We start from the raw sequence: 25012 nt of genomic DNA, 5'->3' as shown, positions 1-25012 counted from the left end.
CAAAGATGAGGACCCAAATGCAGACTCACATGGGAGGCAGGAATAGGGGAACAAAAGGCAAGCGTGTTTCGAATAACTATAGCTTGCACTATAGTCAAGGTGGCCAGTATATGAACAAGCTTAACTTGAAATTCTCCATTTGAACTAATTGTGTACTGGATCATCAGTGTTTCAGACAGGATCAGTAGCTTTAGAGAGTGAAAAACAACAGTGATGATGTTCTGTCAGTGACATCTATCTTCTATGTCTCAGAGATGTCTACTGAACTTAGCATGCTAACCGGCTAGCCCCAGTCCGTCCTATCTCATATAACCACTTTGTACCTCAAGAGGTGATAGTCTGATAGCTCCAGAGATTCAGCTGCGAGACATAAAAGCTTGCTACTTGGTCTGAGGAAACAAAACAAACTCACAAAATCCCAACAAAGTAAACACTCACATGCCTACTGTATTTAACTTACTTAACAAGAACAATAATTTGAGTTTTTCTCTCTCGCTCCTCAGCTGCATTATCCACCTCCTGTCCCTTGTCCCTTGTCTTAGCTGCTGTGTCTCTACCTTTCAATTCTGGCCATTTATTGTAAATTACACCTTTAAAGCAAACAAGAAAGGGTATTATTCCATTTTGGTTGATTTGTAGTTGTGCATGAAGTTACAGTATTTAAAGTCAGCTGTAGGCTACACTATACGGCAGCTACAAAGATATCACATGTGGACTCCAAAGACTGTGATTGGTCAGCTTGGGCTGCTTTTGTTTTCTTCTACAAGTTTCAGATGCTGTATTAAAACTGAACAAACCGTTTGAACCAGCTACGCCTGAACTGGAACCTTGAAATATTATGAACAGAACAAACCACAGTCAGTGACTATGAATCTCTGAACTGTACCGAATTTTAAGAAATATTCAAATTCATAAAGTCCATCTCTTTGTGGTTAACTCACGTGACTGATGCTGGCAACAACTGCTAAGAACAATCCTTTATTTTAATCAAACTTGTCTGAAGGCCTGTTGTAAATGTATTATCACTCCATGAATATTATGGTTCTCAAATGATATGATATGTAAAGGTGGAAAGAAACATCATTCGCTAAGCTCATTTAAAGCTAAATCAGTCACAACAGAAACACTGCCATATGGTAGTTCTGTGAACAAATTCTCACAGATTAGCAGATCTGTTTCTGACAGAGGGTGTATTTGGGAGGTCTAGGACATGAAATCCTTTCCCTGCAGAGGAGCATTGTGTTTGACAGCAAAGCTATGTGTGGAGCCTCCCCTCTGTCTCCCTGCCTCTCCCTCAGCCATCTGTCTCCCAGTCTTAATGGATCTCGTCCTGATTGAGAATTCTGGGCAGTACACATTCCTCTGCCTGCTGCTGCTTTGGAAATCATACAAGGTGGCTCTCAGCTCCACACTTCATTACACTCAAGTGTCCTCAGTGCTGCCTCAGGCTGGGTAGGCTGTGGTGTGGTGTTGATGTTCTTATGTGTTGCTCTCAGTTTGTTTATCTTAATGTGTTGTCTTCTTTGTTCCAGACCATCCTCAGCCCGAGCTACACCTGTATTAGGACAGGTAAGAATGGCAGCCATGTATTACCAGCCTTCGTTACCATGTATGTTTCTGAGCTGACTGGGACGATAGTCCAACTCTCCATCTGAGTGTGTCATGTTTAGTCTGGAAGCTCTGCATTTTTTAAACCATAGGTAGATTATTTTTACTATGTACTATTGTACATAAGTAATTGTGTTTTATATGTAGTATGTACAATATTCCGTACAATGTTGTGCAAAAAACCAAGGCAACATAGGAAAGACCTACTTGCAAGTATGATTCTGGTACCAGTTTCAGTTAATCAGTATTGCAGTTGAATTTTCATTCATAAAAATATTACATAAATACTATCAGTGCGTCCAGTTAAGCTGTACTTATGCTACTCCATGCATGGAGTCAGTTGCCAGTACCACCCGTATCTGCTTACTGTTGCAAAGGAGCGTTAAAGTATGAACCTATTTGTGCTGTATCGTAGGCAACTGGACTTGTTTCAGTTTCTTGAAGATGTTTTACCTCTCATCCAAGAGGCTTCTTTAGTTCTAACTAACTGTAGGGGAGTTGCCATCTTTTAAGCTTTGTGTGGGAGTGTCTTTACAGAGTCATTAAGAACACCTGTGAGCTCTGAGTTTCAGATAGGTTAGGACCACTTGTGGGTCATTGACCCAACCAGCCTTCATGTGGGTTGCTAGTGCTACGTGAGCCCAGGTGTGAATGGTTGTTACGCTGTCTGGGGATCATACAGGTGGGTGATAAGTAATGCCTTAGGCAACCTCCTCTACTCAAAGAAGGTTTTCCAGTTTGACATAAATGGATTCCCATTACTCCTCTTTCAAACCATCTTCTGTCTCTCTGGCCAAGATGGACAGCAGAGTCTTGACCTGAGGAGTTGGCCCTCCCGTGTTGTGCCCTTCATTTATGGAGAGGTTGTTTTGTCTCCCCAGTGTACAAATCGGTGCAGTCTTGGCTGCATTGAACAGCATAAACTACATTACCCTATTTATGCCTGGATGTTCTTAAGATGGACACGTTTCTGCCTCAGCGTGTTGGTGGGTCTGACGTGAACTGGGATATGATGTCTATAAAAAGATCCTCCTGAATTTCTCAGAAGTTCCCTGTGACATAGGGAATGGCAATGTTGTTACGTTTTCTCGTCTCTTTCTCTCTGTCTGCTCTGGATCTTTTAGAGGTTCTGACAAAGGTCCAGTTTGGGTAGCCAAAGGTTTTAAGTGCTCCCCTGATATGCTTCTGTTCCTTCTCCTTCCCCTCTGACTTAGTGTGATGCCTGATGGTTTAGGGTTCTGATGACCCCAAGCTTGTTCTCCAGTGGGTGATGAGTGTCGAACAGCAAGTATTGATCTGTGTATGGGTTTTCTGTACACCTCAATGTTGAGGCTTCTGTCTTCTACAATGTGTACAGTCCAAGAGTGGCAGACTATGACATCCTCTGACATCTTCCTGTGTGAAATTGATGTTACTGTCCACAGCATTTATATGTTCTGTGAAGGCTTCCACTTCCCTTGCTCTGATTTGACCCAGATGTCGTCCACTAACCTGAACCAGTGGCTATAAGCAGTCCTGTGAAGGTAATCAAGGCTAGAGGTTGGCTTTTTTGGGGGACACCAGTGAGCCCATGTCTGTCTGTAGAAAAATAAGAAACCATTGTTTTGTCTGGGTCCAGTGTTATTTTTCTCACCTTGTCAGTGAAATCCTGTGAGGTTTTGATGTGGTGTTGAGTTTTACTGACCAAAGTGGCTAGGATACTGGCTAAGTGCTTGGATTTGTTAAAGGTCACTGAGTTAATGCTGCTGCTGTTGGGTCTAAGTGGCCAGTGCTCCTTCCTTGTGTATCTAGGGGAGTCCATAGATACATGGGATGGCTTCCCTTGATCTTCTATTTGTAACTAATGGTATGATCTCGACTCAGAGTCTCATAAGTGTTAGTATCACGTAGCAGATCTGTGAGTTTGGTGAGGTAGTCCTGTGTTTAGCAATACAATGCATCTTGCCAGCAAGTAAAGTAAGTACCCTATAGTCAGTAGGCGATTTGAGGGGGGATGCAGTCCCCCTTGTTAGCAAAATTACCAAAAAGCATCCCCCTTGTTAACCTGCCATCACTCTCCATCGCGGCCACTTGTGTTGCAAATCACAAGTGGCCGCGATCAGCTCTGGCACACAGTGGAGTCAAGCTGGCCACAGCTGCTGTGTGTTCTGGTTGCCTGGTCTATTTTTTACTGAAGCCGCAACAAGCTGCACAGAGCAGGAAGTCAGAGACATAGGAACATGGAGCAGGTAAATCTTCAAAATAAAAACACCCTGTGCAAACTCCCGATTGTCTCATCTCATTAGCTACCGCTTATCCGTGAGGATGTAATCACTTTATCCCCCCTTTTTCAAGGGGTCGCAATCCCAGTTATCTCTGGGTGAAGGCAGGGTAACACCTGGACGACTCACCTCATCGCCTTTACTGATGGCAGACTGCACAAAATGAGCAGTTTGGGGTTCAGTATCTTGCTCAAGGATACTTTGACATGCAGCCCAGTTCCGCCCCAGGGGAGCCAGGATTCAAACCAGCGACCTTCCGATCACTAGTCCACCTGCTCTACCAACTGAACTGATTGTATAATAACCAGATCTACTTATGTTCTAAAACTAAAATGTAAAATGGTCCTCAATAGGCGGCTGCCTATTTGTGACCCCCGAACTTTTATTCCTTCTCCATGTGTTTTGGCTGGGTCAGCATGTGTATAGTGGGACTTGTCTCCATGCCAACGATACACAGACAGCTGGGTCACTCAATGCTGCGAGCGCAATTTTTAACTTTCACTTTCGTTTTTGGAGCAGTTCGATATTGACATTTTGCCGGCTGTAGGAGCCAAGATTGCACAAAAAATGGCGTGTTCCAAGTTCACTGCCAAAAGAAAAGTGGACAGGGAAAATGGAAGAATGGACTGAAAAATTTGCATTCATTCTCCCTCCAACCAGCACAAGACCCATATGCTTAATATGCCAGGAGACTATAGCTGTGATGAAGACTTACAATTTGAAATGGCATTATGAGACGAATCATAGAAATTTTGAAGAGACATTTCCTCAAAATTCAGAGGTAAGAACAACAAAAATTAATGCACTGAAATCGTCATATCAAGCTGCAAGCAGGATTCTTGTCACATCTGTGACACAACAACAAAATGCGACAGAGGGCTCAGAGACTTAGAAACTTTGTTTTATTCAACTATTTTAATTTGTCAAAATAGAAATGACATTTTATTTTAGTTTGTATTTTTGTTATGTTGAATGAAAAGGACATTTTGTTTCGAATATATGTTCATACACATTCATATTAATTTTTGTTGTTCTTACCCCTGAATTTTTAAGGAAATGTCTCATATTATATCAATAATAATATTGTTATATTGCAGTCCTTTAACCATATATATATATATATATATATATATATATATATATATATATATATATATATATATATATATATATATATATATATAGATATTAACACTAGTATATATATATATATAGTACACATAGATATATATATATATATAGATATTAACAAAGAGAGAAAAAAGAGAGACACGAGAGGATAGAACATAGAGAGATAGAGGAAGACACATAGAGAGAGAGATAGATAGATAGAGAACAAGAGAGATAGAGATAGAGATAGACACAGAGAGAAGAAGAACAAGAGAAAGAGAGATAGAACACAGAGGACATATATAGATAGAAGATAACTACAAGAACAGATATATACATAGATTAGAATACATAAGATATAAGAGATATATAATATTATACACATATTTATAAATAATATACACGATATATAGAGATTCTATATATTACACACACATATATATATATATATACACATTATATATATATATATACTACATAGATATATATAGATATACACATATATATATATACACTATATATTATATATATATTATATATAAATATATATATAATATTTAATATTATACATACTATTGCATGTGGCCTGACCGACCTCAATACATGGACCTTTCAATCATTGAAAAAAATCTTTGTGGCACTTTAAGATTTGTATTTCAGTACCCATGTATTAACCGTTAGTGAGGAAGCTGTTACATTTCCGGACACCAGCTGTTTTATCATCCATCGAAGCACACTCTGCTGGTCAAACTACGTCATTACACCAATTTTTTATTACCCCAAGCATGTTTTTCTGCATTATAGTTTTGAAACATAAGGTTTTCATATTGGACAATATATACACCGATATTGATATATCTGACAGGCTAATATCAGCCGATAAAATCGGCCTAACAATAAATTGGTCATGCTCTATTATTTCGCACAATATGGGGGTCATGTAACTTAGAATGACACTGCTTGTAGTGTACTGTGAGAAACATGAGAAACCCTGCCTGAATAAACTCAGTCCACTGCATACAATTTATAGGTGTATTTACTCATTACTTTAATACAGTTATAAAAAGACATTTGTAGTGGGGAGAGAAGGAAGATAACTGGATAAAATGGAATTGTAGGCTTAGAAATGTCACAGTTATGGTTAAGGCATACTGCAACAATGTCCTTTGGGAGGTATTCGGGTACATAGGTGTGTCGGGGCAGGGTGATGCTTTAATTGGGCCATCCCCCCTGTTAAAAATTAACAAATCACCTACTGCCTATAGTTCTTATTCCACTTGTATACAGGTTCTGTAACAGATAAATACTGAAATGTTTAAGCAATAGTTGATGTATTCTGCACTGTATATCATATCAAATTGTGAACAATTGACACTCAAAACTGCTTATAGATACAATAATTGCTATTTAACCAACAACCTTAGCTAGGGGTCAAAGCCAGAAGCTAATAAAGAAAGCACTTTAAAGTCTGACAGTCACTACTCTCTCTCTTTGAATTCTTTGTGATGTCATATTTGTAATATCTGTTATATATTCATGTTGCTAACATATTGTTGATGAGATGATGTACTGTAGATGTTATTAACTCAATTTGCCAAGCACACCAGTAACCTGTGACACTGTGGATCTGCTGACTGTTAGTTTGTGAATTTGCTGCTGTCAGTGTTTAGTCAGATACAGTTAAAGGCTTTCATTGTTGCAGGGTGTTCCTACCAGATCTGCCCGTGGCTCTGCTGCCAAGTTTTGTGCTTCCAGTCCACCCACGTGTAGATATTATTTGTTATCAATTAATTTTAACTGATTAACTGAGCTCATTTTGCAGTTCTTGTTTATTGTTGGATTTATGAAATACAATACCTTTGGTAATGGCCTTTGGTCTATTTGTTCACTGCAAAACTCTGGTATGTAGTAGAGAGGAATATTTGTGCTATATATGAAGATGCTATTTATTGTGAGGGTAATATTGTTTTATTCAGTATTATTTGCTGAGAATCTAAAGGACGGGACCAGACCCTGTAGCCTGGTCTTGTCTCGTGAATTGACCTGTCATCAATGTTTGTTCTGGCCTTGATTCATTCAGGCAATGATCTTTCAACCTGCTTAACATCAAAACACTGGCAGCTGCTGAGTCCATCAGTCTTTCACACTGAACAGCGTCAGCGGAATCACTTAGGGTGAAGCTCATGCACACACTGAATGCTGTAGCAGGTAAAAGCATTTTCTCATCTGGACTAATTGATTGAGTTAAGAGAAGGCAAACCGTCAGTAACCACCATTGCTTTCTATCTTTAAACCTTAACATCAGTAAAACAATAACTCAGAACTGGAAAAAAAGCAATACAAGCTACAACTTAAACTTGTTTCCGTATTGTGACACAGAAGTTGGGACTTAAACGACTGAGTTCATGAAGTTGTATGAGTGCTAGCTGCAGTCTGTTTATTAAGACTTTGACAGCAAAGCAATTCAAGTTTATTTATTCATCACATTTCATTAGAATAAAACTCAGAGTGCAGCCAAACAAAGACTGTAAGGAAGAACCCACATCCAGGTCATACAGCACTTCACGGAACCCCAACTTGATGAGTTAATTTCAACACAGTATCACCACAGTTTGGCAGCAACAGGGCTGTAAAAACTTAATTAAATAAATTTTAGCAGCCAAAGATATTGTATGGGTAGCTACCTGTCCATCAACCTGTCCTCCGCCCATCACTCACTGCGCCTGACTGGAGTCTATTCACCACACTGCTGGAGCTGTGGTGGAATGGGCTCATTGTTTATGGACAAGAATGACAGAGAAACTACAGCCACACTTTTCATTACTAGCTGTACCTACAGCAACTTGTTCTGCCAAACAGAGCAAGACAAGAAAGACCGAACTGGAGAAGGCTACAAACAAAAAGACATGGGATAGCCGTTAAACGAGAGTCAGCATTGGACTGGCTGTTCAACGATGGAGACAACTCATGGAGTGGAAGGCCGGAAAACAGACTCCATGGTGTCTCTGTTGGACAGGTAGTGAACTGTTTGGCTTTTTTTTGGTTGGGGAAATGTATTATTACTCAGCATTATGTAGTCAACGAGGCTAACGTTAGCTCCATATGTTGCTATCTTATGTATTAGCCTATCATTAGCATTGTCAGCTTGTAGCTAACATTATGGTAGACTACTGCTTTATGAAACATACTGTATATGTAACGTTGCTGTTTTCACGCAGGCCAATGTTTATACGTACTGTGGATCTAATCCATATAGCAGTGTTCACACATACACTGATACCCTGGGCTGTAGACACAAATAGTTCTGCATGTAATTATTATAATTTTTGCAGAGATGATGGAACTCCTTTCTATTATGTCAGGTACTCAAGGGTGTACAACAAAAAGCCCAGCATGTAGAGCTTGTACACACTACTATCACAATGTAAGGTAAAAATGATGAGAACTTGAAACCATGAAAATTTCTCTGAAAGTGACATATTCCAACCCCCGGAAAATAGAAAAATTGGTAAATGTGAAATGACTGTAGATTGCACAATTCTGATGTAACAGAGGCTATTTCTGGTTGTTTTATGGAAAATTTGTCAGTGCACCAAAGTTGTGATGTTATAATACATTGAAAGTAATTTCAAGGTCCTTGAAAAGCTGTATTTACTGTCAGATAAGTAATTGTGCTATTGTTTCTACAGGCCAAATCAGCAGAGGATTGCGACACCAGCAGTCTAACCTGTTGGCCAACACTGATCTGTATTTATAAGCAATCAAGAAACCTCTGGACGTCCTTCCTGTATATGGTTGTTTATGCTAATTGTACTGTATATTGTCTAAAAGATAAAAGGTATACTATTTTTGTAGTTGTATGTATTAACATGTGTTCCAAATTTCTTTTTTTATAAACAAGAGTCTTGCATAATTCAGTTGTTATTATTAGTACATCACGTAAAGTGTAAGAACTGTAATGGGGTTCATGCCCTTATGTTGTGCCTTTCTGGAAAGAAGTGGGCCGATGGGTCTCAAAGATCCTGGATCTGATATTTGACTTTTCTTTTCCCTCAATGTACCTTGGATATATCCCTAAGGATCTCAATAAGAGTGACTCATACCTTTTGAATATCTTTTTGGCCACCAGTAAAAAGGCAATTACAAAATGTTGGCTCTAGAGGAACCCTCCTACCATCACCCTTCTTATCAATATAATTAACTCTATACGCATTATGGAGAAAATGACTTTCACTATTCGATTACGAAATTAGAAGGGAGACAAATATTGGAAAAAATTGGACTGTTACAACCATATAGATCTATACTATATATGTATATGTGTACTGTAACTTTTTATTTTTATTTTTCTAACTAGACCTTTCAATGACCTGTACTTGTACTTTTTCTTTTAGCTTATCCTTACTTTGTATATGTAAACATTCCAGACCTCACCCTTTCTATGTTCACATAAAGCAAAAAAATAAATAAAAGTATAAAAAAAAAAAAAAGGACTGTTATGTGTCGTTTGCCTCTGCCTGCACTTCCTTGCTCGTTGCCTTCCTGTTGTCCTCTCTGACCCTGTAACAATTTGTAGGGATTTACATGACGTAAATCTGTAGTCTGTAACAATTTCTTTGGTTAAATTTGCTAAAATTGTCATTATAATCTGACAGTAGAATAAGATACGTGTCAGCTGTGTAAAACTCCACTGTCTGTGGCTCCACCCAGTGGCTTTAATTTGATTTGCAAGAATCCACAGCTCCTGTCTCAATACAATCAATCAGAGCCAAGGGGAGTGTCTGAGAAGTGTCAATCACTCTTGTGCAGAAGCTGCTGGTCGCCCCCCTCCCTCACCCAGTGTGTACTGGGCAGTGCCCCTCCCCTGCGCAGGCACAGTGCCTACTCTTACCTGGTCAGATACGTTCAAGCTCAAACTGTAAACAATGGCAGAGAACCGACAACAACAACAGAGCTGAAAAATGTCCCAACATTGCCCACGTCAGAGTAGAAATAAGAACTAGAGCTTAGATCAGGCCCAAAAAAATCAAGCCCGACCCGACCCGAGCCCGTGCACGTTGTGTCCCATCCTGGACCGACCCGACACATTAACTGTAATTATGAGCCCGAACCCGATTTAAACCCGACATTTTTTTAATATGTGGGCTGTTATAACTGACGTTCTCAACTACAATTCTGAGTTGTTTGAACTGCAGAAATCTGTTTAGAATTATCTTAATGAAGTGCCGCACTTAATGCACTCGACAAAAGCCGACATGTTGTCACGGCCCACGACTTGTTTAAAATGGGTCCATACCTCCGACTTTCCTCCAAACTTGCTCAAAGTTAATTCTCCTGTTTTCATTTTTTTCTTTACATCTTCAAGCTCCATGTTGCTCTTAGGCTACACAATCAGTGATGCCGGTAATGCGTTACTCTAATCTGACCACTTTTTTCAGTAACGAGAAATCTAACACATTAATATTTCCAAACCAGTAATCAGATTAAAGTTACTTATTCAATTCACTGTGCATTACTATCATTTTTGTCATTTTCCTTAGTAAAAATATATATTTATACATCTCGGGGAGTGATGTCACGTGTGCAACAAGTCACGTTTTCAGCACGAGGACACTCACTCTCAGGTTAGACCACGCAGCGACTCAAACAACATGGAGGGAGGAGAGAGATGCGTGTTTTGTAGCTGGAAATTACAGTCATTATTTTGAGTTATTAAAAAAATACAAAACACAAATGCTTGATCAAGGGCCCGGCCCGACCCGGCCCGAGGATAGTGACGGGTCGGGTCAGGGTCGGGCTTGGGTTCGGGCAGAGAATCTAAACTCTAATAAGAACACTGACAAAGAAAAGCAGTGTAAAAAGAAAGAATTGGACCGAGCCAGAGAGAAAACTAGGGTAAATATCAGAGTGTCATTTCAGAGGTGGAGGGAGCTGCGGGATTTGAAAGGACTCAAGAGTGAGTGATTGTGGATTTTCTGCTGGACAAGTAAGGACCCCTGCTTGATATATGTTTCATTCTATGTTTTAACCACAAGGCTATAGCGGCGGTGGTAACAGTAATACTCACAATAGCGCATATGGCTGTATGATGTTGCAGTGGGGCTATGTAGCTTGTTGCTAAATTAGCTTGTATGCTAACTCCGGTGTTTATCTCTGTCTTATGGCTACTGGTTAGCAAAAGTGTCTTTCAAGTGACTGGGCAGTTAGAACGTTAGTTTGTGTTCAGTACCTCTGAAGTGGTTGAATTGGTTTCGAGAAATAATGTTACTCATGCTTCAGAAAGGCAGCATGGTAAAAATGTTGCACTGGGTAATGATTAGCAGGTAACTTCATCTACCCTGATGTGAGGAATATTGTTTGTTACTCAGGATATCTGCAGTGACTCAGCATGAGGCACTCGTCATTGTATTTAGTTGTGTTGATCAGAAGTTGAACAATCAACAATTATGTTGTTGTTATTTTGAATGCGCTGTCTTAGTTATCTGGCATCCTCTGTTACCGTGGTTACAAGCCTGCTCGTGCACAGCAGCCTCCTCTGTGGGAGGGGCTTTGAAGGCAGGGCTGCAGCAGCAGAGAGGAAGAAGGAGGGACCTGGGAGCTGTATCATTCACATTTTCTGACTAAGTCCACTTTTTTCTCAAAACTCCAGACTGCAGCTTTAATCACTTTTTATTGTCCATATGTGAGCGCAATTTAACGCAACGTGATGAGAAAAATTAGGCCTTCTCTCTTGGTTGCCTCCAAGCCTGTACACATTTTATTTGTTATAGCATGCAATTTTTTTTTCTTTTTTAAAATGTATTTCTACTGCACCACACCAGTTCAAGAGCTCCACTCATTCAATGACCAGGGTGTCTCTTGCACACATCTATGGAGCTTATGTCAAAGTGTTCACACTCCTTTAACCAGCCAACAGAAGGACCTTCCCCCACAGTGTCACCTAGCATCTGATCAGTTTATGCCATCTTATGGTGATGTCAGTGGCTTGTGTAAGCTTACTTTAAAATATTTTTTTAGGGCACTTATCAAATCTCAAATCTTCAGGTAGGTGGCTCAAATAGACATAATGCCTGACGAGGTGTCCATTATCATGAATTAATGGGTGGTGTGGAGGCCTGAACCGTCCAATGTTTGGTTTTTTTGCCAAAGAAAAAAATGAATTTGTGTATATTTTTGCATGTTTTGCGATCATAATATATAATTTTTTCACAAGCAGTAGCTCTGTTTCCCTGGCAACACCTGAGAGTTTGACTAATAGCTGAAACAGTCATTAAAATCCAATCAGGTTCCCATGCAATGAACACTTTGTTTACTACTCCAGTAAACCTGATGGACCTTAGAAACAACTTGGCAATAAGTGATAATCCATTACTTGCTATGGACGATTCAGCCAGCAGACACTTAGGTTACCCATATTTTATTTTTTTTTAATATTTATTTCAAACATCCAGGTGTCAGCAGCCAGCTGATGCAGACGCTGCTCAGTTTGGTTACAGGATATTCATTTAGAACAGACAGTTTCACTGGAACTACTGGAGGAGTTCCAGAAATGTCCATATATCAAATACTCATTCGCACCTTCCAGCCATACAAAACGGAGTATTCACCCAGACCATGTTATAAAAGTGACAAAGCAGTGTTTCAACTAAGTTGTAAATAACTTACAGAAACATTCCGTGTAATGGTGCTGTTCCACCTTCTCTTCCCTGCTGTCTGTCACTCTCTCTCTCAAACACACACACACACACACACACACACACACACACACACACACATGCAAACAAACCCACACACACAAAAAACAAAAAACTGTCCAACTATAATGTGTAAAGTTGACTCTCATAATGGGTAGGGTTGGTGCAGGTATTAAAAAACCCCTACCCATGCATCATGGTGCTGAGAACCTGCATTCTGATTGGCCATGACGCTTCTGTTATTAACCATTTGTGGTCTGGGTTACATAATAATGTCAGTGAATATAAAACATTCTGATGTAACAGTTATGATAATGATCAAGACCTATTATATGCTGATGCTCTTTTCGCAACCTCCCTCCCATTGTTCCTCTCATAAAATGGTCTCCATTGACACTGTAAACAGTTGAGCTACATGCTAATATGTGCAGAAAACCAACACATTCTGCATCAAAGGCGCTGCTATAATTAAGCAGCTATTCTTCAATTTCTGTGCCCCAAGCAGTTGAGACCTAATGAGTTTTGTAATCGGATGGGTGGCTTTGTTGATTTAATGCAAGTCCAACAAGCATTTCAACAGCCACAGGGTAACCATTAATGAATCAAGAGTATAAAGCATGCTGCTTTGAAAGCTGAATGTCTTCTGAGGGACAGGACATGTGGTAGTCAGTGCTTGTATCAGAATGACTAATGGGGACAGGTTATCGAAAAGCAGCTTAATAGTGAAGGCGGTGTGCTGGATAATAATTAGGGCACCAACTCTGAGGATGTGATTGGTTAGATCATGACTGCTGCCACACTATAATTGATCATCTCTCTTGCGCACACAAACAGTCACACACGTACAGTACACACACTAACCCTATTACCTAGAAATGATGAACATTTACAACTAACATAATAATCACAACAACAAGGAAATGTTCATAATGAATGTGTAAACTGTTACTAACAACACAAAATGTTCATGCTGAACACATCCTGCCCAATGGCCACTGTCCACCATACAATGGCCTAGATCAATGTTGGAATGGCCTCAGTGCAAACTTTGACACTGGGTTATGATGGCAACAATGGCACGTGTAACAGCGTCAAGTAGCTCCTTCAAATTTCGCTACATTTTTGTTTTTCTGTTATTTTTTCCAGCTTTATTGACGAAACAAGTGTTATGACATAAATACTGTGTATATACACATCAGCATTAGAGAAGAAAGCGTGGGTTTTAGATTTAGAGCAGCAGACTTTGAAACACGTTTAGCAGACTACAGAAACGCAGAGTTTGACTTGGAGATGCCACGCATGAATCAAAAAAAGTGAATATCGCTAGACACGTATCTTATGTTATAGCGGGGTCGTTAACCATAAGTCTCCAACAAATCGCTTATCAGATTACGTGGGTATATTACCCCGATTATGTATATGTACATGGATGTGTGTGTATGTGTAAAGGCAGGAACACACTGTCCCAACCGTTGGACGTCTGAAGCGTTTGGGGAAACTCGGACGAGGTCGGGAACAAATCTGTTCAGTGTGTTCAGCCTCGTCAGAAGCTTTCGGAGCCGCGCGGACATTGTCTGATCCGATTCAACATGCGGAGTCTGAGGAGGTTGGCTGTCGGCCGTCTGAGCCATTGGATACTCTGATTGGCGGTGTGCTAGCGAATCAGCACAGTGTGTGGGAGGGGTGGAATACTGTGTGCGCATTGGTTTTCTACGCACTCCGTTTAGTCATTTCTTGTTTTCATGTTTTGGAGTACTGGCATGAGACTAGCTGCTATTATGTCCATTCAGGACAAATTAATCTGTGTTCGTTTGGTAATGCCTCGCTGCAGTATGCAGTTGTTTTCGTCTGAAATAGTTAAGTTTTGTTTTGATCGAAAGTAAAGAGAGTTGCGTGCATAAAGCTCTCGTCCAGCGTCTTTTAACACTAGAGCCACCCGCTTATTGCATCTCGCGCAAGCGCAGAGCGTACACGCTACTGTGGAGCTGGCAGCACGTCGAAGCGGTGTGTTCAATGCCACTTTTCTGCCAAATGGGTCAGACGAGAGGCAACAGAGTGGTCGGGTAAAGGCAGTTGGCTGTTGGTTTGAGTCTGGGCAGTGTGTGGGGGCCTTAAGTTAGTAAAAGGAAAGAAGATAAGCGACTGCTTAGCAGACAACAAAGAATAACACAACAGCCATGAGATGCACAACGGTAATCTCTCCCTCAATCAGTGGCCGGCAAGCGAACCGAGGTTCGTTTGACAGTCTAACTTCAAGTCAAGAGAAAAGGCTTCAGTACCGTTCTTTGTTCCTTCCCTAAATTAATTATACTCTCCAGTTCTGATTGAAGTGATGCTACAGCCGCATCTACACTGACCTCCTGAGGAGCCGTTATGTTTTTTTTCTACGAAACAGTCGCTTTTCTCACTAGTCATCACAACATTAACCTCCCCTAGACTTACATAAACTTAAACATAAAAGACAAATTATTAAAATCAGATGCTGAGTAAACAGGAAAGCTACTCCTTCATCAAGCACTTCTTACACAGACTGCCTACTGACTCACACCATGCTAGTCAGGTTAACCAAAACTCTGCCTAACAGCTAACAGCGCTCTGACTACAATTACCAAGTCTCAGAAATAGCATAAAACACACGTAATGAACATTCATACTCCTAGCAAAATGTAGTTTAAGATGTAAATAAGCAGTATCAATTAGTGTTAATATTTGTAATAATTCGGGCTGCCATTAAACTGCTTATCTTACAGGGCATGGAAAAGTAAACAATGGTATACAGCAAGCTACAAACAACATGACATGCTCAATACTTGAGAGACAGCGTGGCATTTCCACCTAATGACTTCTACAGGCTGCTGCCTTACAATTACATTGGGGATAAAAAGTTGTATTTGAGTCATGATAATAAATCAGCTTCTTGACCTGCAAAGTGAAAACCAGCAGATTTAGTTTGTTAGACTGTTTGTAGTACGTGCAAATTGTGTTAATTACTTCAATAACAATAAGCTGCATCGTCATACTGGTTAAGTCAGTGTTTGGGATGGGAGGAGATAACATTTTATTGCAATAAAAACACACCTCCATATCATGGGTCAGAGGTTTGGGTTGTGTATATCAGTTACGAAAAAGTGTAGATTCGAAAAGCATGTGGTTGAGGTCTAATACGTTAATTTCTGCATCCTCCTTCTCCTTGTGACAGTGCAGGTGAGGGAGGCATGGGTGGAAGCCAGCACTCCTCTAAAGCTCTGCATTCCACAGAGACTCAGTTTGCTGGCTAAGCCTGTCATTTTGTTTTATAACTAAACAAATCAAACCCTTAAAAGATTCGGTCAAATCCCATTTGAAGTGACACCTTTCCTGCAAATTCCAGTTTATACTGACATACTGTATGTTACAGTATAGAACATGCATCCTGAATGATCACAAGTGGACAGCTCTAAGTAAGGATGTGAACGCCCCAAAAATGTATTAAAGACGCATTTGAGATTTGACTCATACACCACATTTAGAGGTGGTCTGGCCTGCATGTGACTGCAATTTTTCAGCAGTGTGTAGACATGTGTGGACCGCATCACCTGACGTCCTCTGTGAAACCAGAAGAAGAAGAAGAAGAAGGAGAAGTAGGAGGAGAAGAAGAAGAAGACGAAGAAGAGGAAGCAACAAAGAGCAGAATGTGTTTGTAATGAAATGTATTAGGCTCTCTTCCGATGTTAGCAGAAAATGTTTGTGAAAGCGTATGTTTTAACAGATCCACCTAATGAACTACTAACCACAATATCACCAGACTCCCTTAAGAAATCACATGATTTTGAGTTGTTGCCTGAGTAGACACTCAACAAACTTTGTGAAACGGCTATGGAAAATGCAAAGTAATTTACAACTTCTTGGTGCAAAGCTGATTTGCAAGCCTGTGCTTAGACAGGCCATTAAAATAAATAAAACTCAACAAATACATAACATACAGTACAAACATACTTACACACACACAAAATACAGATGGATTTTTGCAGTAAATGGCAACAAAATGGCCTTCATAAAGGATTTGGATAAACTGTGTCCTTGTTGCCTCCAACAATCACATTTCATTTCACTGACTTGATTTGTTTCAGTTTGGGCCCCAGCTACGGGCCGACACATCAGATACAATCATATCTCAGAGAGTTTCTCTATCTGGGATGTCAAAGTGGTCATTCCCCCTAACCATGAGCTTTAAAATGGTCTGTTTCCTCCTTTATCATGTCAGTACACATAAAGACAATCCTGTAACTTGAGCGAAGGAGACAACAAAAGTATAATAAGAGCTTCATCCTTGTGTTGTTTTCTGTATCTCAGGATAACCTGAAGCATCCCGGCCTTCAGTTATGCATATTTCTTAACATTGTACACATAGACTAGCTTTCTCATTAAGGGCCCTAACCCTTACCCTCATTTTTTATGTTGTATTTTACTCGTGCTCCTTCATCACAGAGCTGTGTAAATTATAGCGTCTCATGCACAGGCTTTTAAACATTCCATTTCCATCATCTAATGAACTGTTTATTTTTCTGCCCCGTTCATAGTTAAAACTTTGTGGGAGGGAAAATCTCAGCAGCTTTCTCCCTGCTTGTAGGGTCTTATTCATTCTTTTTATTCCTTACAAAGGTTTTCACAGTCAGCACAAAGCCACAGGACCTAGCTGAGACTCACTCAACCAACCAACAGTTGAAGAGCTGTTTCCAAGTTGAGCTGCTTATGAAGATAATGATAAAGGCTTAAAGGCAAACAAGTTTCACTGACTTGCCCCTGTAGCTTTGAAGTGGCGCGTTTTCCCCGAGCAAGATAAGCTGAGCCACTGTCATGTGCGCACAGCTGAAGACTTTCTATGTGCATGCTGCTGGGCTTGTAGAGTTAGATAGCTCTTCTTATCCTATCCATGTGTGACCCTCATTTTTCCATTTCTTTTTCCTCATGAATCAACCTATCTGTCTGCCCAGTCAGCAGTATACCGAGGTGTGGGCCCACCAGGTGCCCAGGTGTCTTTGGAGCAGCAGGCCTACATGCTGCTGACAGAGCCAGAGAGGCAGACCATGGCCTACTACCTCCAGGAGTACCAGGAGGGACACATAGGAGTGGAGCCACTGGCTATGGCTCTGTTTGAGCTCTTCAACACACATGCAAAGGTACAGCAGGGTGACCGTACAGCTGGTCTCTGTGGGGCCAAAAAGCGAAAGAGGTATTTAGAGCCTGTGATTCAGAGGTACCATGTGAAAAAAGTTTATTTTTATTTTTCAACTCACCTATTAACCAACTACTAACAGGTGCCATGATGAAGAGATAATCAATGTTATTCACCTATCAGTAGTCATAATGTTATGCCTTATCGCTGTACATATATATATATATGTATACACACACACACACACACATATATATATATATATATATATATATATATATATATACACACACACACACACATATACACACACACATATATATATATATATACATACACATATACATATACACATATACATACACATATACATATATACATATATATACATACACATATACATATATATATACACATATACATATATATATACACATATACATATATATACACACATATACATATATATATACACATATACATATATATATACATATATATATATATATACATATATATATATATATATATATATATATATACACACACACACACACATCATACATATATATATACACACACACACACACACACACACACACACACATTGTAATTACATAAAAGTGAAAGAATATGGCACAAATTAGCTTCAACAGCGTAGTTTTTTCTCTTCTCCTTCCCTCCAGTTGTCCATGTTGTCTGAGGTAAGGAGTCTGGTGGCTGCCCACGATCTGGATTTGTATGACAGGCTGGTGGTGCACCATGAGAGGGAGGCCCACCAAGCCTGGCATGGAGGCCTGGGAGTGCTGCATCCAGAGGGCCTTTGTAACCACACAGCCCCTGTGATCCATGATGCAGGACACACAGTCCCTGCTACGGTACATTCCTTATTTTCTTTGCCTGAAAATGTGACATCCATTTTAATATTGTGACCCTTGCTCCTTCTATTTTCTTGTCTCATTCCACTTCCGCTTCCACAGAGTTATTTTATCCCAATGTCCACCACTATGCACCCTCTTTCTACATGGCTGCTTACCAAATTATCTGACAACAAATATTGATTTAAAATTATTTACTACAAACAAAATGTTATTTACAATCCATGCCAGCTGGCTGGGATCAAAGTGCTGCTTGTTAATTGGATTAGCAATTAACGAAATAGACTGCACCTCTTGACTGTGGACTGAAAGCAGTCTGTTGTTCATTTGAAACAGACCTCTTTGAATACTAATCAAAACTTGAGGCTTGAGGCTTTTCTTAATTTAATCCAAATGCCTGGAATGGCATTTTATGAGCTGACTTGTGAGTTTGGGGTAGATAATTATCCCAGGTGTTTTACATCTATTCATTTTCATCCTGTAACTATTAGTGTCTCAATATAAAGTTTTGACATTTTTTAATGTATTATGTATTGTTTAGGTCTCAAATATTTTATCAAGTTATCAAAATAACAAATGTGAGGATATGCTAGTCTGTCTCCAGCCAGCTCTGGAAATAACTGGCCAGTCATCGTCAAATGTCAACTTCAATGGCAACAATGTTCTTTCTGCATGCCCTCTGGTTATTTACCAGTAGTGTGTATCTGATGTTTTAAAGTAAACCATTGCATTTGTCAAATTTCTTACGACACTCCCCTGAGGGGCAGGTAAGTTCAATTATTTATCTTTTTTTCCTGTGTGAAGCAGAGTCAAAAAAAGCTTTTTTCACAAGTGAAAGAAAAGAAATGTCTGTGTGAAACCTAGCGGAAAAAAAGTTTTTAATAGGGAACTAAGGCTCAAGTGTAATTGTTTACAGGCCAGCCCAACATACATAAAACTATAAACAAAAAAAATGAAGATCTAGGGGAAATGCCCAATAAACAAGTGCCTCTTCTGGGTATAACTAACAAGTACCTCCTACAAGCCCCAGGGGAAATAAAAAGGTAATCTAACATTGTATAAGGGCTTGGGGTTTTAAAGGGTTCCCAAATAAACAGTCTCTTCACTCAAAGTTGTGGACAGCCAAGAAAACAAAAAAGGGCCTAAACAGACCAGAGTTTCTGGCTCACAGCCAAAGGGGGATGACGTTCGCATTGGGTCAGGGACAGATTCAACCGTCCACATGTACGGCCAGTTGGCAACTTCCCAAATCCTTTGCTGCATTTTAAACCTTCCAAAATGACCACTCAAAGGATTTTCGTGGTAGGCCTGCAAGACAACAGAGCCCAGTGACACGTGGTATAGGTCACCTCGGTCAGAATGTTTGGTTTTCCGGTAAACCTTATCCTCTAAGATATTAAAACCAGAGTCTGCTTCACCAGATGATGAGTCATACCTGCCTCATACAATTTCTGGACTTCTTGATCATTCCTCTAAGCTTCCCAGACATCCTCATCGGTCAGGGGAAAAGGAACAAATTTCACGTCACATGCCAGGGAAGGTGAATACAATGCCAGGAAGGCTGGAATAATGGCCCACTATAAAGCATCAAGTGCATTTTTCAACTTTCCCTTATGATACTCCACACAACCACAAAAGATTTTCCTTCAAGATAATGTCTCCATTTCTTTAAACTCCAAACCACTGCAAGACACTCACATTCTGTGGTGGAGTAATTTTGCTCTGCGCTGGACAGAGAGCGACTCCCATAAGCAATGACCTACTCTTGGTCGGAGGTATCAGATCTTAGTGCCAAGACTGCTCCAAGACCTGTCAAACTGGCATCCGTGTAGACAACAAAGGTGTTACACATATCGGGGTGACCTAGGACTGAAAGCGAGGTCAGAAATGCCCTCTGCCCTCCGTCCAAAGAAATGCCGCTCCTTTTCTTTTCATTGCGTCAGAGGCTCTGCAGTCATTGAAAAGTTCAGGACATAACGATGGTACCATCCTGCAAGACCCAAAAACCTTTGGACTTCCCTTCGGCTCCTTGGCAGCAGGTAGTCATGCAACGCCTCCATCTTTGCCGGATCTGCCCGCACTCCTACTCTGGGCTCTGGGCAACAGCTTGAAGGGTAAGGCCAGCCTGCTGGAGACAATCAAATACTCGCTGGATGTCACCAAAGTGTGTCTGAGTGTCTTTAGAAAAGATGATAATATCATCCAGGTACACCATGCAGCAGTCTCCAAGGCAGCTCCGCAGCACATGATTCATCAGCAAGTCTCAAACAATTGGACTGTGTGAGCCTCACCGCTCACGCCCGTTTGGGAGGAAGGAAGGACGGGAGTCAGTCGGCGCTTCTAGCAGTTAAAATGTGCGTTTCTTCGGGCACTGACAGGCAAAAGGTGAAACAAAGTAAAAACAACACAAATGAACAGCCGTCTCTTCTGACAACTGAGGGTTTGGGGTCAAGCTGTCTCTGCTGCCCGTCTCCCCGACCTAGCCTACTGCAAGAGACCAGAACCAGGTTACAAGCGTGCTTATATAGCTGACTGATTACCTGATTCTGTCCAGCTGTCTGAACACCGGCTGAGCCACTCCTCCCTCTCCTCCCACAGCCGGCGCCTTAACCACACCCCGCTGCCACATACCCCCACTGCCCGACTTAGGCCGAGATCCTGCCGGCCGCAAGCCCACTCCCCCCCCTCCGCAGAGCTGGAGAGAAAGTCAGCCACGACCATGCGGTTACCCGGCCTATGGATCACCTTGAACCTGAAAGGCTGTAATGCCAGATACCAGCGAGTGATCCGCGCGTTGGCATTTTTAATGCGGTGGAGCCACTGGAGCGGGGCATGGTCCAACCAGAGGGTAAATGAGCGGCCCAGGAGGTAGTAGCGGAGAGCACCGACCGTCCACTGTATGGCGAGGCACTCCTTTTCCACCGTACTGTAGTTCATCTCCCGCTGGGCCAGCTTCTGGCTAATGTACAGTACGGGGCGGTCGACCCCCTCCACCTCCTGAGACAAAACGGCCCTCAGCCCACTGTTCGAGGCATCCGTCTGCAGGATGAAAGGGATAGAAAGGTTAGGAGTATACAAGAGTGGCTCCCCACAGAGGGCTTGTTTTACCCTCCCAAACGCCAGCTGACACGGCTCCGTCCACTGGACCGGATCTGAGGCACCCTTTCGGGTCAGGTCGGTTAGGGGGCTGGTCAGCTCCGAGAAGGCCAGAATGAACCTCCTACAGTAACCGGCCAGCCCCAGAAACCTCCTGACCTCTTTTTTCATCTTGGGTATTGGGCACGCTGCAACCGCTGCGGTCTTTTGTACCTGTGGCCGCACCTGCCTGCCCCCCAAGTGGTACCCCAAATACCGTACCTCCCTCCGTCCAACCGCACACTTCTTCGGATTGGCCGTGAGCCCTGCCTGCCTAAGGGACTAGAGCACTGCCCCCACCTGCTGCATATGCTGCTCCCAGGTCTCACTATGAATGATTACATCATCCAAGTAGGCCGCAGCATATGTGGAGTGAGGCCGCTGCACCCAGGCGCTGAAATGTAGCTGGGGCCCCAAACAATCCGAACGGCGACAAGTAGCAACAAGGGAATCTGCCAGTAGCCCTTGGTCAAATCCAGTGTCGTGTAAAAGCGAGCCGTGCCCAGCCTGGTGAGGCTGGTGCGCCCTGTCCAGGGAGAGAACACATCGGCAAACCGTCGCTGCAACAAGGCCACATCTGCTCTTTGGCTCAGCGAGAGATGATCATCGTCAGGGACCAGCGCCAACTGGTTTGAATTAGCCACCTCCGGTCCCAACTCATCCCTCTCAATCACCGTGGTAGCCAGAGAAACAGCCGTCACCTCCCTCAATGCTTTAAGGAGGTTGAGGTGACCCCCGCTCCCCCCCCCCTTGTTAAACCGCTCGACCAGGCCGTCAGTCTGGGGATGGTACACACTAGTCCGGATTGAATGGATGCCCAGTAATTCATATAGTTCGCGTAGTGTACGTGACTTGAGGATCTCTTTCGGGATCCCACCTCGGGAGATGACTTGAAACAGAGCCTGCGCAACGCTCTTTGCAGAGATATTGCGCAGGGGCACCACCTTGGGATAGCGCATTGCATAGTCCACTAGGACTAGCACAAAGCGATATCCTTGTGCGCTCCGGTCTAATGGCCCGATGAGGTCCATGGCAATTCTATCAAATGGGACGTCAATTAGCGGTAACGGGCGCAACGGCGCTTTTGGGGTGGCTGGCGGATTGACTAACTGACATTCGCGGCAGGATGCACACCACCGACTTACATCCGCCCGAATACCCAGCCAGTAAAATCGGGCCATGATCCGGTTCAGTGTTTTATCATAACCGAGGTGACCCGCCATGGGGTTGTGATGAGCCGCCTGGAAAATGGTTTCCCGACGGCTTTTTGGCACCAACAACTGGGTGAGTTCTTCTCCTGTCCGAGCGTCACGACTCGCTCTGTACAACCTGTCCCTAATAACAACAAAATAGGGGTGGGCGAGTGCTGCACTAGGGTGGACCTGGCAACCATCAATTTTCATCACTTGGTCAAAGGCATGACGGAGGGTCGGGAGCTGGCACCCCCGCCTCACCGCTAAGCACAGCACACCACTCAAATTTCCCTGACGTACGTGACCGCACCCTCATAGTTTCCCCCGCTAAGCTAGCAAATCCCGGCCAATTCGTACCCAAGATTAGAGGGTGCGTGAGGTGAGGACTAACTCCAGCCCTGAAATTTTCAGAGTCATGATCGTGAACATCCCCATGCACACACCTCACCCGCACCCACGATGCCTCTAGCAATGCCCCCGGTCGAACCACGTGCTGGTGGATCATGGTCTGTTCACAACCCGAGTCCAGCAGAGCTTGGTGTATACCCCCCTGTATACATACCGGTATACGGTACGTCCCTTCCGAACCGGGGGACCGGGGGACCAGAACCAGGTTACAAGCGTGCTTATATAGCTGACTGATTACCTGATTCTGTCCAGCTGTCTGAACACCGGCTGAGCCACTCCTCCCTCTCCTCCAACAGCCGGCGCCTTAACCACACCCCGCTGCCACATACGGCTATAAGTTATCATTTCTTTCCACACTGTTAACAGGTCATGTAACATGACTATCATTCTTCTTTTGGTGAGTAATGTGTCATACTTGGCGCTAAGCTGCCCTAAGTGTCATGGGTGGAATATTGTGTGTATTTTGCTTTCTCTCCCATGCACTGTTAACATACAGCAGAGGGGCATTGCTGGACATCGACAACTCAAACAGTCTTTTTGATTTTACTGGCTCCATACCACCGGAGCTACCACACATTGTCCGCCCCTGCGGTCACCACCGCCACAAACCCTGGGCAGAACTCGAGTGAGCTAGCTGACGACAGGATAGCATGTTGGAGACAGGAATACAAGCGGGGCAAGAGGGAGGACTACATGCTGGGCTAAAACCTTGCACTAGCTGACCACTGCAACCCAGCCTCTTGCTGGCGAATGTGCGTTCTCTGGAAAACAAGCTGCACAAGCTAAGAGCCTGGATTACAACACAGTGCTAAATAAGAGAGTGTTGTGCTCTAATCTTCACAGAGACTTGGCTTTTTGACAAAGTCACAGACTGCACTGTCAGCTACTGCAGACTAACTCTGTACACCAAGGAGACCTAACTGCAGCCTCAAGTAAAGCCAAAGGGGGTGGTGTGTGCGTGTTTATCAACAACTCGTGGCTGGAGTTATACAGACTGTTAATAAGCACTTTTATTTTTTATTTTTTTATTAACCTTTATTTATACAGGTAAAATCTCATTGAGACCCAGGGTCTCATTTACAAGAGAGACCTGTTCCAGGTAGGCAGCAGCAAAACACAAAGTTACAGACTAACTGAACATACAGGAGACACAACACAGAACACAAAATTACAGTAGTATAGTGCAAACTACAAAGTGCAAAGAAGAATAGAACTGGTTATGTGTGTGCAGACCCCCACAGACTGTCTCATCAGCCTTCCTACAAGCAATTTGAAGTCCCCTAAAGGAATAAAGCTGGACAGCTTCAGCCTCTGCTGGAGCATGTTCCAGGTTGCAGGCGCAGCGTAGGAGAACGCCTTTTTGCCAAGTTCAGTACAAACTGACGGGATGGCAAACAAGATGAAATCCAGGGACCGGAGGCTGCGATCGGACTGTTTCCGTGTCAAATATGTGGACAAATAGGAGGGAAGCAGTCCGATGATGGATTTATAGATAAATAGATACCAGTGAGTGGTTCTGCGCATGGAAAGTGAAGATCAGTTTGTGAGAGAGTACAATGTACAGTAATGT

At 42.3% G+C, this 25012-nt stretch overlaps 1 protein-coding gene across 1 annotated transcript in view; it reads left to right on the top strand.

Moving 5' to 3' along the window:
- Positions 1-25012, top strand: part of whrnb (whirlin b) — a 181355-nt gene that overhangs the window by 94123 nt on the left and 62220 nt on the right. Inside the window, exons 5-7 of the mRNA XM_030417250.1 lie at positions 1533-1569; positions 17647-17832; positions 18515-18706. Coding sequence (XP_030273110.1) covers positions 1533-1569; positions 17647-17832; positions 18515-18706 — 415 coding nt within the window. The remainder of the gene's footprint in view (positions 1-1532; positions 1570-17646; positions 17833-18514; positions 18707-25012) is intronic.

The sequence above is a fragment of the Sparus aurata genome, chromosome 5 (genome assembly GCF_900880675.1).
Source record: "Sparus aurata chromosome 5, fSpaAur1.1, whole genome shotgun sequence".
NCBI classification, from domain to species: Eukaryota; Metazoa; Chordata; class Actinopteri; order Spariformes; family Sparidae; genus Sparus; species Sparus aurata.
Note: the sequence above shows the minus strand (reverse complement) of the source record. Positions and strands in the feature narration are given on the sequence as shown.